The following is a 19,589-nucleotide window of genomic DNA, read 5'->3' as shown; positions in this document are numbered from 1 at the left end:
CACAAGAGGAAACTATTATTTATGGGATATTCAACACTGGAAGTACTGAACATTAAAATGGTATAAAATACCGACAGGTTGTTAGGTAAGACACATATGCAACAGTTAGGTATCTTTATTATGAAACGTTTCGCCTACACAGTAGGCTTCTTCAGTCGAGTACAGAAAAGTTGATAGAAGCAGAAGAGACTTGAAGACGATGTAATCAGTCCATCACCCTTAAAGTTTTGAGGTGGTCAGTCCCTCAGTCTGGAGAAGAGTATTGTTCCATAGTATGTCACTTCATCTCCATATTGTTTCAGACTGTGGAACAGTACTCTTCTCCAGACTGAGGGACTGACCACCTCAAAACTTAAAGGGTGATGGAATGATTACATCGTCTTCAAGTATCTTCTGCTTCTATCAACTTTTCTGTACTCGACTGAAGAAGCCTACTGTGTAGGCGAAACGTTTCATAATAAAGATACCTAACTGTTGCATATGTGTCTTACCTAACAACCTGTCGGTAATACTGTTATAATACCTTACAAGAATGATCTTTAACGGTGTATTTGTCGTAAAATATAAATTAATCGGGTTCCAAAATGTTTGATAAAAATATAAATCATAATATCTTGCCAATTACCACTTTATAATAACTAATCTTAATTTTTAAAGGGCTGGATCGGTGGTAAGCCAGTGGAAGGCCTTGGTCAGATGACCAAAAGCTCCAGTGGTGGGTCATCAGTATGACTAAGACTCGCGTCAGGAAACACTTGTCCTGTTTCCTGACGAATCTTACTTAAAGATGCCTTGCGTGTTTAGGTAAGATTCAGGTAAGTCATGCTGGCCACTACTGCAGCATGACTTACGTGGTTCACCAGTGGACGTAAGTCATACTGAACACTGGTACAACAAGGAGTTATAAAACAAATTCCCCTGTACCAACATTCCACGAATTTTCTTTAAGAACTCCCTTACTGAACCACTCTTCAACGTGACCTTACCTCTGATATACCTTTGATGAGTTCCGAGAGTTTTTCACTCGTGGGCGACGCTCATCTAAGACCTCAACTTCAGCTGACATCTGCAATGGGCATGATTTCTCCATCTATTTTTTTTAGTTCACAGGGAGATGCACCAACATGAAGAAAAGTCGAATGGTCTCGTGATTTCCCACATTATCCTTAATGTGAAAAATTACCATTACTCTGTTGTATATTATATATATATATATATATATATATATATATATATATATATATATATATATATATATATATATATATATATATATATATATATATATATATATATATATATATATATATAAAGTTTTTATGAGGATAGTGAGGCTCAGGTTTGAGTATGTAGGAGAGAGGGAGATTATTTCCCAGTAAAAGTAGGCCTTAGACAAGGATGTGTGATGTCACCGTGGTTGTTCAATATATTTATAGATGGGGTTGTAAGAGAAGTGAATGCTAGGGTGTTGGCAAGAGGTGTGGGGGTTAAAAGATAAAGAATCTAGCACAAAGTGGGAGTTGTCGCAGTTGCTCTTTGCTGATGACACTGTGCTTCTGGGAGATTCTGAAGAGAAGTTGCAGAGATTGGTGGATGAGTTTGGTAGGGTATGTAAAAGAAGAAAATTAAAAGTGAATATAGGAAAGAATAAGGTGATGAGGATAGCAAAAGAGTTAGGTAACGAAAGAGTGGATATCAGATTGGAGGGAGAGAGTATGTAGGAGGTGAATGTATTCAGATATTTTGGAGTGGACGATGAGGTGAATCATAAAATTGACGAGGGGAAAAAGGTGAGTGGTGCACTGAGGAGTTTGTGGAGAGAAAGAATATATGAGGGTATAGTTGTACCAACGCTTTTATATGGGTGCAAAGCATGGGTGGTGAATGTTGCAACAAGGAGAAGGCTGGAGGCAGTGGAGTTGTTGTACCTGATGCCAATGTGTTGTGCGAAAACAATGCAGGGAATTCGTAGTTTGGAAATTAGGAGGAGGTGAGGGATTACCAAACCTATTCTCCAGAGGGCTGAGGAGGGGTTGTTGAGGTGGTTCAGACATGTAGAATGGAAAGAACAAAAAAAAAAATGACTTCGAGAGTGCATAAATCTCTAGTGGAGGAAAGGTGGGTTAGAGGTCGGCCTAGGAAAGGTTTGAGGGAAGGGGTAAAGGAGGTTTTGTGTGCGAGGGGCTTGGACTTCCAGCACCCATTCATGAATGTGTTAGGAACGAATGGAAACAAATGGTTTTTAGAACTTGACGTGCTGTGTAAGCAAGGTAACATTTATGAAGGGATTCAGGGAAACCGGCAGACCGGACTTGAGTCCTGGAGATGAGAAGTACAGTGTCTGCACTCTGAAGGAGGGGTGTTAATGTTGCAGTTTTATAACTGTAGTGTAAGCGCACCTCTGACAAGACAGTGATGGAGTGAATGATGGTGAAAGTTTTTCTTATTCGGGCCACCCTCCCTTAGTAGGAATTGGCCGATGTGTTAATAAAAGATATATACATATTTTTTTTATTAACACATCGGCCGTTTAGCACCAAAGTAGGGTGGCCTGAAAAAGAAAAACTTTCATATATATATATATATATATATATATATATATATATATATATATATATGTCGAATATATTTGAAATATTTTTTTTCGTTAGGTTCGGAATGATTTTTACGAAATTATTGCATACACAAATTTTCGATTGCCTTATTTGGCAATAAGAGCGTTGCTATTTAAGCCAAAATCGCAAGTTTTACCTTTTCGGCACGACATATATATGTATGTAATACGCCTAGACATAACGAATATATATCACCTGATTATTTTGTTTTGTCTTGACTCACCATTGTCATAGATGTGATAACCAGAAGTGGCTGTTTAATTAGTCAAACAGAGACAGGTTCCTGTCAGGCCGGGAGATGGACTCCTACTCGCCTCACACGGTGACTTACCTAGTTGGTATCTGGTCTTATGGTTTTTTTTTTAATCATATGTTAGCCCTTTTTTATGTTTATGGAATACACGAGGATCATTACCAGGTCATGTGACTTGTTTATCACCAGTCAAAGTATCTTCAGTCCGTAAATTAGGAGTCGGAGTAAACTGTGTATATACACTGAGAAATACACACCTCTCGCTGTATATATCCAGGGAGAGAGAGAGAGAGAGAGAGAGAGAGAGAGAGAGAGAGACAGACAGACAGAGACAGAGTTTGACTAACTTACTGCAGACTATTGACAAATATTTAAAACAAGATTTACATTTAGTTCCAACCACATCTTGCCTCTGTAAAATCAGTTATTTCATCTATAACGAAACTGTTCCCCAGTTAATATCCGATGTTAGTTTCACTTCAAAAGGCACAGGAAAACACTAACCTTTTATTAAATTAAATGGCTTACAGACACTTCATTAAACACTTATTTTCAATGATATGCTTTACAATTCCCCCTAAAGGAATTTATACCATAAAGAGTCAATAAACTGCTGCATTTCCTTGTTAACGTTGTTCATGAATTAAGTTTAACAGGCAATTTGTTCATCGGTAAAGTCTTTAGAGGGGATTTATACCACTGGTTTTGCTACGTTTATTATCAGTACTGGAAATCTAGTTAACCTTGTATCATAATCCCCTCTAAGACTTTCTGATACTTTATTTTCTGTGGCTGAAGAACTTGAGTTCGTTGAGCTTGATTCATCACCCACACTTTACGAGGATTATACACGTGAAGAGCTACACTCGTAGCGGCTCTATCATAATAGCAATTACACATACCCTCTCTTTAATTAACAATTATTCGTATCACTGCAACTATATAAACTGAAGTAAACATCTGAAGAGTTTAAGCTCTTAAAAGTGGAGTCCTCATCAAGAGCTCACAAGAATGTTTCGGTAAGTGCAAGAAGCCTTATGTCTGTTCTACTTCGAAGTTCTATGTCTCACTAAGATCTACCTTTACAACTTAAAGTGTTGGAGACTAAATCATTGTCACAATACAGAGAACTTGTCACACTGTGTAACACTCTGTCATTGTTTTGTGTGGCAAGCAATAAACTTATTTTCTCTGTACAGAATTGCACCTCGCGCAGAGATTCAAATTAGATAAAGTTTGTAACAACAGGAGTTTACCATCGCAACGCTAGGCTTTCACATGTCACCGAAAGTCCTGGTGTGTATATATATGTATGTTGTAGTTTATTTCATGCTTTTGCCATGATTAATGTTGAGGATTTTCCAGAAACTATTTTTGCTTTCGTACTGAAGCTTAATGTTGTTTTTGCTGATGTTCATGTTCTCAGCCGCTTGAAGCTAAACAGAGCTCTCCTTGTGGAGGTGAATAGCAGGATCGCTTGGAGCTATGTGCTTCTGTTCTCTAGTCAGGAACTCGGGATTCTTGGTAAGGTAGTCTGGGTCCTTTGCTAGGTAGTCTGGATTGAGAGCCACAGTAGAGGAGGAGGCACGGGAAGACCTTGTGGAGGAGGCAGTCTTAGAGCCACTGGTGCAGACGGAGGAGGGCGTAGAGCACCGTCCCAGAGAGTCCACTGACGCCAGGGGTGCTGTTCTCTCCCTTAGGAGTAAGTCTGTCTCCAAACAGGCAATTCCTGACTAACAAAACCAGAGAAAACAGTAATATTAGTTGACTGAAGGTACATTGTTTGTGAAGTGTACACGAAAAATATGCAAAGTATATAAATTATATATATACAGTACCCACACACACACTGTATATATATATATATATATATATATATATATATATATATATATATATATATATATATATATATATATATATATGTCGTGCCGAATAGGCAGAACTTGCGATCTTGGCTTAAATAGCAACGCTCATCTTGCCATATAGGGCAAGTGAAAATTTGTGTATGCAATAATTTCGCCAAAATCATTCTGAACCTAACGAAAAAAATATATTTCACTGTGTTTGTTTAGTATTAAATTATTGTAAACAAATCTAAAATATATTTAGTTAGGTTAGGCTAAAATAAATTGAGCTTGTTATGATAAGGTTAGGTAAGTTTTCTAAGTTCTTTTTGGTGCAAAATTATAAATTTTTACACCAACATTAATGAAAAAAAATATATCTTTGAACGTATAAGAGAAAATTTTAGAAAGGACTTAATTTAAAATGAGTTCTTGCTAATTGACCAGTTTTACGTATTCGGCACGACATATATATATATATATATATATATATATATATATATATATATATATATATATATATATATATATATATATATATATATATAGATATATATATATATATATATATATATATATATATATATATATATATATAAATATATATATATATATAAATATATATATATATATATATATATATATATATATATATATATATATATATATATATATATACATATATATGCATATATATATATATATATACATATATATGCATATATATATATATATATACATATATATATATATGTGTGTGTGTGTGTGTGTGTGTGTGTGTGTGTGTGTGTGTGTGTGTGTGTGTGTGTGTGTGTGTGTGTGTGTATTTCTTTACTATCACATACAGCTGATCAGTAGCACTTACATTGTTGAGCACAGTGGACGATGGGTTGACGTAGAAGCTGCCAATGACACCGCCCCCACCAGCATGCCTCATTAAGTCTTCCTTCTCAGGCTCTGAGGGAGGGAGATGTAGTAGTGAGAGAGGCGGTTGGGATGGAAAACAACGGAGGAGGATGAAAGAGAGTGAGGTGGCAAAGAGGAGACTAAGAGTGAAGGTCGCTTAGAAGGGAAAAAAGACTGTGTCGACAAGGTGTGGCTAGCCATTTTAATAAATATGTGAGAGAGGTTGATCTATAGATATTAGTGTGTGAGGTGTGTGTCATGCAAAAGTGTCAGGTTTAAGATTGTAATATAGAAGATGGTGTACTTACTCCATTCAAGATTAGATGAAAATTGAACAAAAACAGTGAAGATGGAAGATGAAGCTAGTGTAGCGTGGTTTACCATCATAGTCACAGAGGATGAAGGTAGCAGAGCGTAGTTCACCTTTATCTACACAGAGGATGGTGTGTACGTCGTGGTTGTCATGAGCGTCAGCCAGCTGGCCGTCATACACAATCTTGGCGTTCGTTTTCCTGCGTCTTTCCCTTCTGGCTAGAATAACAGCAACGCCCGCGCACGCCGACACTGCTGCCATTACGCCTACCAGCAACACAAGGAAGGGCGTGATGGTGAGCAGGGATGTATGGGAGTGTGGAGACACTACCTTGTCGGCTGAGGCGGCAGTGGCAGTATATGTGATGGTGAGAGGTGGACTGGAACCACGAGAGTTGGCTGCAGTCACTGTCATTAGGTACTCCACACCAATCTTTAGCCTGCAGGATATAAACACTGTGTGATGGTGTGTTGAGGTGTGTGATGGTGAGTGTAGTGGAGTGTGATGGTGAACGTTGAGGTATGCGATGGTGAGTGTTACAGTGTGTGTGGTAGTGTTGCGGTGTGTGATGGTGAATGTTGAGGTATGTGATGGTGAATATTGTGGTGTGTGAGAGTGAGTGTTGTGGTGTGTGATGGTGAATGTTGAGGTATGTGATAGTTTGTATTATGGTGCGTGATGGTGAATGTTGTGGTGTGTGATGGTGTTGCGGTGTGTGATAATGAGTTGTGGCATGTGATGACGAGTTTAGTAGTATGTAATGGTGAGTATAGCAGTGTGATTATGAATGTCGTGGTGATGAATATTGGTGCCGCTGGAGAGAGCCGAGGAGGGGGGAGGCTCCAACACCAGTTACTGGAGCACAAGTAGAGTAGGAATATTTTAACACCAGTTACTAAAGCATAGATAACAGCGGAAACAAAGGTGGGGATAAATCAGGGTGACCTGACTGCACCAATGATGACCACCACCGGCAAGAAACAAACTCTTAATGGGCACGTAAGTTCCCCAGTCTGATAATAACATGTTCAGTTTTCCACTATAATCTACCTTGTACATAATTACTATCATATTTTGTTGTAGAGGTCTGAGTACAGCTCAGACCTCATCAAAGATTTGTTAGGTTATACCATCAAGGAAAGATCCTGGACTTCACCTTACGAAAGCAGATAAAGCGAATGTGATAATAATTATGGACAAGGTAGATTATAGTGGAAAACTGAACATGTTATTATCAGACTGGGGAACTTACGTGCCCATTTTAAGAGTTTGTTTCTTGCCGGTGGTGGTCATCATTGGTGCAGTCAGGTCACCCTGATTTATCCCCACCTTTGTTTCCGCTGTTATCTATGCTTTAGTAACTGGTGTTAAAATATTCCTACTCTACTTGTGCTCCAGTATTATTAAACACAAGGGCGGAATTCTTAAAATAATAAAATTTCTAAACTGTGTCACTAGATGATGATGAACAAACGAGGCTGAAGTGACATGCCTAATGAGTGGACAGTGACACAGGCCTACAAGTGGAAATATAAATAACACCGGTGGGAGGGTAAAACCTCTCATCGCATTTTACCTAAAACTGTATTTTCTGGAGAGAATACAGGTATTAGCCGATACACCACCGCATTATAGAGGAAACTAGACATCATCAGCTCGTACTTAGTGAAAGATGGAGTCAAAGTTCAGGGTTATCCTGGGTGGCTAACCCTTCAGGGTTAAAAATACACATCCCCCCCTCTTGGTATGCTGTACACTTCCTGCTGTACAAGTGGTTCTGGGTTTACACTTTCTGGTAATCCCTTTGATAGATTTCGTCCTACGGGTTGCTACATCCATCGCGGCTTTTCGGAGAATCTGGCTACAACGGTCTACCCATTGGGAAGAACCAGCCATTTATCGATGGACGTGGTCGTGCCAGTCCTTACTATCAAAGGGGTTTCTGGAAACCCTTGACACAAAACTCGGTGCACATCAGGAGTGTACAACATACTATGTGGTGTGGATGTTAATTCTATGTTTGATAGACTGACGGAGACTACCAAACACACCATCAGGAATATATATATGCCTACAGAATGAATGATACCAGCAATGCGTAGTTCACTGCAACCTGAAATAGTCTATACATGCGTAGTCATCACGACACAGTGATGATGAAGAGGGATATAAGTTATCCTAAAGTAATTCACCCAGTAATGAATCTGTGGGTTATCATAAAGTGATTCCCTTTGTGATGATGAACAAGTGGGTCATCACTCACCCCGTGATGATGAACGAGTGGGTTATCACTCACCCCGTGATGATGAAGATTGGATCAGAAGCGTGACGGAAGGCTTCCAGCACCTCCTCCTTGGCCGCCTGCCGCACTTCCAGAGTGAAGGTCTGGTTGAGGCCGCCATCCCAGCCGGGCAGACACGACAACACGACGTAGGTCAGCGGCATTGTCGTGTTCCGCTCAGCGCGACACTCTGACACTGACTCTGGCTTGGCTAAGGAAAGCAAATACACGCACTAACTAGTACTTCTGTTGCATTAAGATCCATAATGGGTTAAATAATGTATATATATATATATATATGTCGTGCCGAATATGTAAAACTGGTCAATTAGCAAGAACTCATTTAAAATTAAGTCTTTTCTAAAAATTTCTCTTATACGTTTAAAGATATATTTTTTTCATTAATGTTAATGTAAAAATTTTTAATTTTGCACCAAAAGAATCTTAGAAAACTTACCTAACCTTATTATAACAAGAACAATTTATTTTAGCCTAACCCAACTAAATATATTTTAGATTTGTTTACAATAATTTAATACTAAACAAACACAGTGAAATATATTTTTTTCGTTAGGTTCAGAATGATTTTGGCGAAATTATTGCATACACAAATTTTCACTTGTCCTATATGGCAAGATGAACGTTGCTATTTAAGCCAAGATCGCAAGTTCTGCCTATTCGGCACGACATATATATATATATATATATATATATATATATATATATATATATATATATATATATATATATATATATATATATATATATATATATATATATATATAATTACACACATGCCCACGTATCTAAATTCATGCATAGACACGTGAGCGTGTGTGTAATTATATATATGAATATTAAAATGGTATAAAATACGGACAGGTTGTTAGGTAAGACACACATGCAACATTTCGGTATCTTTATTTCTAAACGTTTCGCCTACACAGTAGGTTTCTTCAGTCCAGTACAGAAAAGTTGGTCCATCAGTTAGTCCATCAAACTTGAAAAGGTTGAGGGACTGATTACCTCAAACTCCTCCTGTTCTTCACCATTCTCCTTTGTATGAACTGATGAAGCCACTGTGTGGCGAAACGTTTCCTCAACAAAGATACTCAAGAGTTGCACATGTGTTTAATTTATCAACATGTCGGTTCTCTGAACCATTTATAAGCACATTCATGTAACACTATGTATGTTTTTACTCATATATGTGTGTGTGTGAAGGTGTATGTATGTAGGGAGGTGTATGAAGGTGTATGTATATATGTATGTATGTGTATGGAGGTGTATGTATGCATGTGTATGCATGTATGTGTATGGAGGTATATGTATGTGTATGGAGGTGTATGTATGTGTATGGAGGTGTATGTATATATGTATGTATGTATGTATATGTGTGTGTATGTATATGCGTGTGCATGTATGTGTATGTGTATGGAGGTGTATGTATGTATGTATGTATGTATGTATGTATGTATGTGTATATATGTGTATGGAGGTGTATGTATGTATGTATGTATGTATGTATGTGTATATATGTGTATGGAGGTGTATGTATGTATGTATATGGAGGTGTATTATCAATGCTGCTACTTACTTCAAAAGTTTTTCACTTGTGACTTTAACAACTAGCTATGAAGGCGCTTTATCAGCATGATTCTACTCATATATTTTTGTAAGTAACTTGTTGTATGTTTTTTGCAAAAATATATTCTTTAAAACGGATTTATTTTTTATGAAGCAGGTAATTTTTACATATTTTTGTTCAATAAATGGCTTTCCTTATGAAAGTTTTAACTATGTAAATGTTCTTTTGGTAAGTGAGTTCAAAAGGCTTAAAAAATGTTCTACTACTCTCGTACTAGCCATGTATCTGCTTTACGTACTCTCACGTGTATGATTCATGTACTCCAATGAACAATGCTTGTATACGTACATGTATAGCCCATGTACTGCTACACTCACTGTCAATTACAAGAGCCATGTACTCAATGGTGTAGTTCTGCGGGAAACACTCACCTGCAGGTATGACCTGGAAGACACAAGGCTGGTGCTGGACGCCCAGGTCGTTGACAGCCCAGCACAGAAGGTGACCGAAGTCGTGGTGAGTCTGAGGTGTGTAGCTGACGACCGAGGTACTACCTGTGCTACGGGTGAGGTTGAGAGCCACGTCCACCACTCCTGTTGACGTGTTCACTGCCCACCTAGCGAACAACAGCAACAATACCAGTTGTTAATAACCCGCATACTGAATCTTAAACTAATCAAGACATTTATGAAATCATGGATGGTAACGAAGTCCTGGACAGTTTTGAAGTTCTGGACAGAAATGACATACTGGACAGTTATGAAGTCCTGGACAGTTATGCAGTCAAGAGATGGTAATCGACCATGAAGACTCGATACATCGTCTACTTCCACGTTTAGCTTGTGGGTTTGCTCTAAATGCGGACCTGTGGCTGTTATTCGTTATTGACTTCGTCAGTATAGTGTTATAGTGTTCATCTGATTATCGGAACACTTGTGTCTTTTTGCTGAACGTTCATCTCCTAGATGACAACACCTATTATCGTTCTTCAAAAACTTATTGACTGAGAAAGAATGTTAGAAATCTAGCAGACTGGTGGATTACATCCCGAACAGCTGTTCTGCTATCTAGACTTCGATTAGGAAATCTACTCTCATACCACATAAAGAAATACAGCCTAGAAATCCGCGATAAGTCACGATATGGAGGAGAATACTTGGGTCACAGATTGTGGCCGCTGACACAGACATATCACATACGTGCTCTCTGTGAGGCTTTCCTATTGTAAGCTTCGTAGCTCAGTGGTTCAACACTGGACCTGCTACCAGTCAGCATCACGGTTCGACTCTCTGTCCATTCTTCTTTCATTCATTGCAACTTGAGTCGTCAAACTCATGTTCATTCAACTCAAGTTCATCATTATTATCTTTATTTAGGTTATATTCGTCAAAGTCATGTTCGTGAAAATCGTGCTTATGAACAGTGTTCATATGAGCATTGGAAATGAAATTCTTGTTCACATGAAGTTTTGTTCATCATAGTAACATTCATTAAATTCAGGTTCATCAAAGTTCGTTTCAGTTAAATCAGATTTTGTATAGTTGTGTTCATCAGCTGTGTTCATCAAGGTCGTGCTCATCAAAACGTTTTCATAAAACCGCGTTCATCAACTTTTTGTTCACCAAAGTCATGTTCATCTAAGTAGTGTTAATCAAGGTCTAGTTCATCAGTCTCGTTCATCTAAGTAGAACACTTGACATAGAATGTACAAGGAGAGCACATGACAGGGATGTACAAGGAGTACACATGACAGTGTTACATGACAAAGGGAGCACATAACAGTAGTTGAACAGGGTATACATGCACGACAAATGGCGCAAAACACATGGATTGCACAAAATAGGGTAAACGAAGGAAAGGTTGCAAGAGCGAAAGTGGACATGAGAAAAAGTGGATATGAGAGAAAGTTGACATGAGACAAAGTGGACGCGAGAGAAAGGGGTAGACACTGACCTGAATGAGAAAGGCTCAGGGTAGGCCTGTACATGGCAGGGAACTTGAAGTTGCTCGTGCCTTGCAGTGCCGTACACAGTCTGCTGTCCATCTCTGCACGTAGGAGGAACTGTGAACGACAGTAAACCACGAGAATTAATGGGCAATCACAAGGCCTGAATAATGGAAGAGAAGAAAATAGACATGAATTATTAATGAGGGTAATAGAAGCAGGCGCAATAATGGGATTTCGTGGGAGATTAATTTGTTCTGGGGAGAGAATGTTATTGGTGTTAATGGGGAGATGATATTATGGAGATTAGAAGTTGGGGAGTTATTAAAAGTATTATTCAGAGGGTTAAGGAAGTGTTGGTGAAGCGGTTTGGGTATTAAGAGAGGATGGAGAAACAATAGGATAAGTCTTGGGGTGGAGGGAAGGATAGGGAGGGAAAGTCGTTCCAGGAAAGGATGGAAGGAGGGAGTAAAGGAGGTTTTGGGTGCTAGGGGCTTTGACATCCAACAGTGTTGTGTGAGTTCATTAGACAATAGTGAGTGGTTTGCACTACTTTACTTTATATATATATATATATATATATATATATATATATATATATATATATATATATATATATATATATATATATATATATATATATGTATATATATATATATATATATATATATATATATATATATATATATATATATATATATATATATATATATATATGTATATATATATATGTTGCAGTTTATTTTTTCTAGATTTTTTTTTTCACTGAAGTGTTGAAGCTGAGGCCTTTTAATAGTTGGTCTTGGACCATCATCACTGCTGGTTGAAAGAACGAAAGTATATACACTTGTGTCCGTTCATCCAAATTGTCAGTATCATTATGCTTTCTGTCTTCATAATAATAATAATAATAATAATAATAATAATAATAATAATAATAATAATAATAATAATAGTAATAATAATAATAATAATAATAATAATAATAATAATAATAATAATAATAATAATAATAATATATTTATTTATTTACTACAAGTACATGTACAAGGTTTACAGACCGTAGCTGACATCTATGACTTGTTATGCTGAAAATTTTCTGCAAATTAGGTCAGTTTTGTCCCAGGATGCGACCCACACCAGTCCACTAACACATAGGTGCCCATTTAACTGATGGGTGAACATAGACAACCGGTGTAAAGAAACACGCCCAATGTCTTTTACCCTGGCTGGGAATCGAACCCAGACCCTCGCCGTGTGAAGAGAGAGCTTTACCACCAAGCCAAGGGGCTCTCTATACCTTATCCACTCTCTCCTCCACTCTCTCTCTCTTTCTTTCTCTCTCTCTCTCTCTCTCTCTCTTCCTTTTATTACAAGTGATGAAATTAATGCCAGACGTCGTGTACTTACACTGCTGACGTATAACACTAAAGAAATACATTCACACTGCTGAATGATACCACTGAAACAGAATACTCACACTGAGAATATCACTAGTATAAAATTCTCGCCCAACTGAAGTTGTATACTTAAACTGCTGAGGTATACCACTGGATTAATATACCCTCTCTAGCGAAGTATACCACTGAAGAAGTATACTCACACTTGACAGCCAAGATGAGAGGATTGGAGGTGCTGGCGCCCTCACTGTTGGCCGCAGCACAGGTGTAGGTTCCACTGGAGTTCCTAGTCACTGCCTTCAACAGCAAGGTGTCTCGGCTCACCTGCACCTGCTGCGTCATGTTGTTCCGCAGGGGAACGCCCTGTGGGTGAGAATAGTTACTATAAATTAGTTTGGCAATAAAGTGTTAATTTATTTTGCTAAACACGGCTCACGAAGGGCTAATTGTTGATGGTAAACACAAACAGCCCAGGAAGTGCTAATTAATTTTAGTAAACACAATCTACCCACCTTTAGGCACCTCAACTTACTTTCTCCCATATTTTTTTGTTTCACAATGTAATTTCCATTTTTCTAAAATATTTGTTTTCCAGTTTTACGTGATATTATTAAAAAAAAAGAAGAAATAATTCTTACATGGCACTTAATATAAACATCTGTAAAATATCTGTAAAATATCTGTAAAAAAGCTCTAATTATTTTCAGAAGATATAAACACCGAGTATTCGATACATTTTGAGATCAGTCTTCAGCTCATGTACTTTCACACGACGTCTCCGTGCGTCATCAGGAGCTATGCAATGTTGCAAGAGTAGAAACAGAAGAATTGAGGACAAATTCTCTCTGAGTAATTTTGTGTAGTGACACCAGCCACTTTCTCTCACAAATATGAGGCACTGGTCAGTCCACCACCCACCCACCCGTAATTCCCACCCCTAACAAACACCCACCCGTAATTCCCACCCCTAACAAACACCCACCCGTAATTCCCACCCCTAACAAACACCCAACACCCCTAACAAACACCCACCCTTAAATCCCACCCCTAACAAACACCCACCCTTAATTCCCACCCCTAACAAACACCTACCCTTAATTCCCACCCGTAACAAACACCCACCCGTAATTCCCACCCCTAACAAACACCCACCCGTAATTCCCACCCGTAACAAACACCCACCCTACCCACCCTTCCCACCCCTCCTACCCCCCCCCTCCCACCCAACCACCCTTCCCACCCATCCTTCCCACCCACCCTTTCCACCCTTCAAATATGAGACAGAGTAGCAGAGGGCCTCCCAGTCTACATAAAGTAGGACACAGAATAATAAATGTAAAAGGCAGCCCCAAGAGGGAAATTATTAATAACTTTTGTTAGTAAATTTCAGGATTTTTTAATTGCAATAGCAAAAAAATCTGCTTTATAATAATTTCATTTAGGCCTATCAAAGACAATGACACCAATTAAAACTCTACACCTGGTGTCTACCTGGAGGGTATTCCGGGGGTCAACGCCCCCGCCATTGGCTCCACCACCAGACTTCTCTATACCATAATTGTTCCTGCCAGAAACTGGTCAAACTTTTTTTTGGGAAATTTTATTTTTTCATCCATAAAATTTTTCAATCTATGCATTAAAATTTCCGGAGGGAAGTTTTGAATGGGTGCCAGTACATGCACAGACATGTTAATTATTAGTTTGTGTCACAATAATGTTCTTTCGTTCCTTCATTAACACCCTGGCTGCCTGCTTTCACCTCTTCCTTCACTCCTTCACTCGTTCCTCCCTGCCTTCCCTTCCTCCCTCCCGTTACCCCCCCTTTCCCTTGCCTGCCCTGGCTCCCTCCCTACAGGAAGCTTTCTTGCCTGCCCTCCCTGCCTGCCTGCACAGGGCTCCCTTGCCTGCCTTCCCTGCATGCCTGCACAAGGCTACTTTGCCTGACACCCTACCTGAAGAAAGCCACCCTGCCACCTTGCCTGTCTGCCTGCCTGTCACTTTGCCTGCCACCCTGCCTGTCTGCCTGCCTGTCACCGTGCCTGTCAACCTGCCTGCCACACTGCCTGTTTGCCAGCCTGTTTGTCACCCTGCCTCTCAGCCTGCCTGCAACCCTGCCTGTCACCCTGCCTGCCTGCCAGCCTGTCTGCCAGCCTACCTGCCTGCCACCCTGCCTGTTACCCTGCATGCCTGCCACCCTGCCTTCCTCCCACCCTGTCTACCATCCTGCCTGCCTGCCAGTCTGCCTGCCTGCCAGTCTGTCTGCCAGCCTGCCTCCCTGCCACCCTGCCTGTCACCCTGCATGCCTGCCACCCTGCCTTCCTGCCACCCTGCCTGCCTGACACCCTGCCTGCCTGCCTCCTGCCACCGTGCCTGCCTGCCACCCTGCCTGTCACCCTGCATGCCTGCCACCCTGCCTTCCTGCCTGCCACCCTGCCTGTCACCCTGCATGCCTGCCACCCTGCCTGCCTGCCTGCCTGCCTGCCAGTCTGCCTGCCTGCCAGTCTGTCTGCCAGCCTGCCTCCCTGCCACCCTGCCTGTCACCCTGCATGCCTGCCACCCTGCCTTCCTGCCTGCCACCCTGCCTGCCTGCCTGCCACCCTGCCTGCGTGCCACCCTGCCTGCAGGAAGCGGCATAAAACACACCAACAGTCTTCCTGTGCTCGGTGACAAATTTATTCTCGGACCCAAAAAAATATCAATTTACTTTCCTTGTCTTTCATTTTTTTTTCACTGTCTCCATTTATCTTGACAGGTTATTAATGGAGAACGATTGTTTTATCTATTTGTCTATCTATCTATCTATCTATCTACGTATGCATCTCTCTCTCTCTCTCTCATACCAGTTATACTGGACAGACTCCCCCGGGTTAAAGTGAATGATCGCGGACATCTTGCACGATTAACGAGGCTGGTTATTACGGACATTTGGTATGACCAACGAGGCTGGTTATTACGGGCATCTTGCATGATTAACGAAGCTGGTCATTACGGACTGCATGATTAAGGAGGCTGGTTATTCTGGACTGCATGATTAACGAGGCTGGTTATAACGGACATCTTGCATGATTAACGAGGCTAGTTATTACGGACATCTTGCATGATTAACGAGGCTAGTTATTACGGACATCTTGCATGATTAACGAGGCTGGTTATTACGGACTGCATGATTAACGAGGCTGGTTATAACGGACATCTTGCATGATTAACGAGGCTGGTTGTAACGGACATCTTGCATGATTAACAAGGCTAGTTATAACGGACATCTTGCATGACTAACGAGGCTGGTTATAACGGACATATTGCATGATTAACGAGGCTCGTTGCACACTCTCTGTTACATTATTACTCAATTCCTTCACGTTAATAACTTCGTACAACAACGAGGATTATATTGCTGTGTCTAAGTCTGTCTCTCACACACTGTTGTCTCTCACACACTGCTGTCTCTCACACACTGCTGTCTCTCACACACTGCTGTCTCTCACACACTGCTGTCTCTCACACACTGCTGTCTCTCACACACTGCTGCCTCTCACACACTGCTGCCTCTCACACACTGCTGTCTCTCACACACTGCTGTCTCTCACACACTGCTGTCTCTCACACACTGCTGTCTCTCACACACTGCTGTCTCTCACACACTGCTGTCTCTCACACACTGCTGTCTCTCACACACTGCTGTCTCTCACACACTGCTGTCTCTCACACACTGCTGTCTCTCACACACTGCTGTCTCTCACACACTGCTGTCTCTCACACACTGCTGTCTCTCACACACTGCTGTCTCTCACACACTGCTGTCTCTCACACACTGCTGTCTCTCACACACTGCTGTCTCTCACACACTGCTGTCTCTCACACACTGCTGTCTCTCACACACTGCTGTCTCTCACACACTGCTGTCTCTCACACACTGCTGTCTCTCACACACTGCTGTCTCTCACACACTGCTGTCTCTCACACACTGCTGCCTCTCACACACTGCTGTCTCTCACACACTGCTGTCTCTCACACACTGCTGTCTCTCACACACTGCTGTCTCTCACACACTACTGTCTCTCACACACTGCTGTCTCTCACACACTGCTGTCTCCCACACACTTCTGTCTCTCACACACTGCTGTCTCTCACACACTGTTGTCTCTCACACACTACTGTCTCTCACACACTGCTGTCTCTCACACACTGCTGTCTCCCACACACTTCTGTCTCTCACACACTGCTGTCTCTCACACACTGCTGTCTCTCACACACTTCTGTCTCTCACACACTGCTGTCTCTCACACACTGCTGTCTCTCACACACTACTGTCTCTCACACACTTCTGTCTCTCACACTCTGCTGTCTCTCACACACTGCTGTCTCTCACACACTACTGTCTCTCACACACTTCTGTCTCTCACACACTGCTGTCTCTCACACACTGCTGTCTCTCACACACTGCTGTCTCTCACACACTGCTGTCTCTCACACTCTGCTGTCTCTCACACACTACTGTCTCTCACACACTACTGTCTCTCACACACTTCTGTCTCTCACACACTACTGTCTCTCACACACTACTGTCTCTCACACACTACTGTCTCTCACACACTACTGTCTCTCACACACTTCTGTCTCTCACACACTGCTGTCTCTCACACACTACTGTCTCTCACACACTGCTGTCTCTCACACACTGCTGTCTCTCACACACTGTTATCTCTCACACACTGCTGTCTCTCACACACTGCTGTCTCTCACACACTGCTGTCTCTCACACACTGTTGTCTCTCACACACTGCTGTCTCTCACACACTGCTTTCTCTCACACACTGCTGTCTCTCACACACTGCTGTCTCTCACACACTGCTGTCTCTCACACACTGCTGTCTCTCACACACTGTTATCTCTCACACACTGTTGTCTCTCACACACTGCTGTCTCTCACACACTGTTATCTCTCACACACTGCTGTCTCTCACACACTGTTGTCTCTCACACACTGCTGTCTCTCACACACTGCTTTCTCTCACACACTGCTGTCTCTCACACACTGCTGTCTCTCACACACTGCTTTCTCTCACACACTGCTGTCTCTCACACACTGCTTTCTCTCACACACTGCTTTCTCTCACACACTGCTGTCTCTCACACACTGCTGTCTCTCACACACTGCTTTCTCTCACACACTGTTGTCTCTCACACACTGCTTTCTCTCACACACTGCTTTCTCTCACACACTGTTGTCTCTCACACACTGTCTCTCACACACTGCTGTCTCACACACACTGCTGTCTCTCACACACTACTGTCTCTCACACACTGCTGTCTCTCACACACTGCTGTCTCTCACACACTGCTGTCTCTCACACACTGTTGTCTCTCACACACTGCTGTCTCTCACACACTGCTTATCTCTCACACACTGTCTCTCACACACTGCTGTCTCTCACACACTACTGTCTCTCACACACTTCTGTCTCTCACACACTGCTGTCTCTCACACACTACTGTCTCTCACACACTACTGTCTCTCACACACTTCTGTCTCTCACACTCTGCTGTCTCTCACACACTACTGTCTCTCACACACTGCTGTCTCTCACACACTGCTGTCTCTCACACACACTGCTGTCTCTCACACACTGCTGTCTCTCACACACTGCTGTCTCTCACACACTACTGTCTCTCACACACTACTGTCTCTCACACACTTCTGTCTCTCACACACTGCTGTCTCTCACACACTGCTGTCTCTCACACACTGCTGTCTCTCACACACTGCTGTCTCTCACACACTACTGTCTCTCACACACTTCTGTCTCTCACACTCTGCTGTCTCTCACACACTGCTGTCTCTCACACACTGCTGTCTCTCACACACTGCTGTCTCTCACACACTGCTGTCTCTCACACACTGCTGTCTCTCACACACTGCTGTCTCTCACACACTGCTGTCTCTCACACACTGCTGTCTCTCACACACTGTTATCTCTCACACTACTGTCTCTCACACACTGCTGTCTCTCACACACACTGCTGTCTCTCACACACTGCTGTCTCTCACACACTGTTGTCTCTCACACACTGTTATCTCTCACACACTGCTGTCTCTCACACACTGTTGTCTCTCACACACTGCTGTCTCTCACACACTGCTGTCTCTCACACACTGCTGTCTCTCACACACTGCTGTCTCTCACACACTGCTGTCTCTCACACACTGTTGTCTCTCACACACTGCTGTCTCTCACACACTGCTGTCTCTCACACACTGTTATCTCTCACACACTGCTGTCTCTCGCACACTGTTGTCTCTCACACACTGCTGTCTCTCACACACTGCTGTCTCTCACACACTGTTATCTCTCACACACTGCTGTCTCTCACACACTGCTGTCTCTCACACACTGTTGTCTCTCACACACTGCTGTCTCTCGCACACTGTTATCTCTCACA

At 41.6% G+C, this 19,589-nt stretch overlaps 1 protein-coding gene across 4 annotated transcripts in view; it reads right to left on the bottom strand.

The window, feature by feature from the left end:
* Positions 1 to 3,361: 3,361 nt before the first annotated feature.
* Positions 3,362 to 19,589, bottom strand: part of LOC128688467 (protein turtle homolog A) — a 237,337-nt gene continuing 221,109 nt past the window's right edge. For all 4 annotated transcript variants that reach the window (XM_070084724.1, XM_070084727.1, XM_070084725.1 and 1 more), the window contains 7 exons: positions 13,352 to 13,511; positions 11,757 to 11,865; positions 10,235 to 10,419; positions 8,231 to 8,426; positions 6,045 to 6,373; positions 5,581 to 5,672; positions 3,362 to 4,601 (listed from right to left, as the gene is read on the bottom strand). In XM_070084724.1, coding sequence (XP_069940825.1) covers positions 4,305 to 4,601; positions 5,581 to 5,672; positions 6,045 to 6,373; positions 8,231 to 8,426; positions 10,235 to 10,419; positions 11,757 to 11,865; positions 13,352 to 13,511 — 1,368 coding nt within the window. In that variant the 3' untranslated portion in view covers positions 3,362 to 4,304. The remainder of the gene's footprint in view (positions 4,602 to 5,580; positions 5,673 to 6,044; positions 6,374 to 8,230; positions 8,427 to 10,234; positions 10,420 to 11,756; positions 11,866 to 13,351; positions 13,512 to 19,589) is intronic.

Source organism: Cherax quadricarinatus, chromosome 13 (assembly GCF_038502225.1).
Source record: "Cherax quadricarinatus isolate ZL_2023a chromosome 13, ASM3850222v1, whole genome shotgun sequence".
NCBI classification, from domain to species: Eukaryota; Metazoa; Arthropoda; class Malacostraca; order Decapoda; family Parastacidae; genus Cherax; species Cherax quadricarinatus.
Note: the sequence above shows the minus strand (reverse complement) of the source record. Positions and strands in the feature narration are given on the sequence as shown.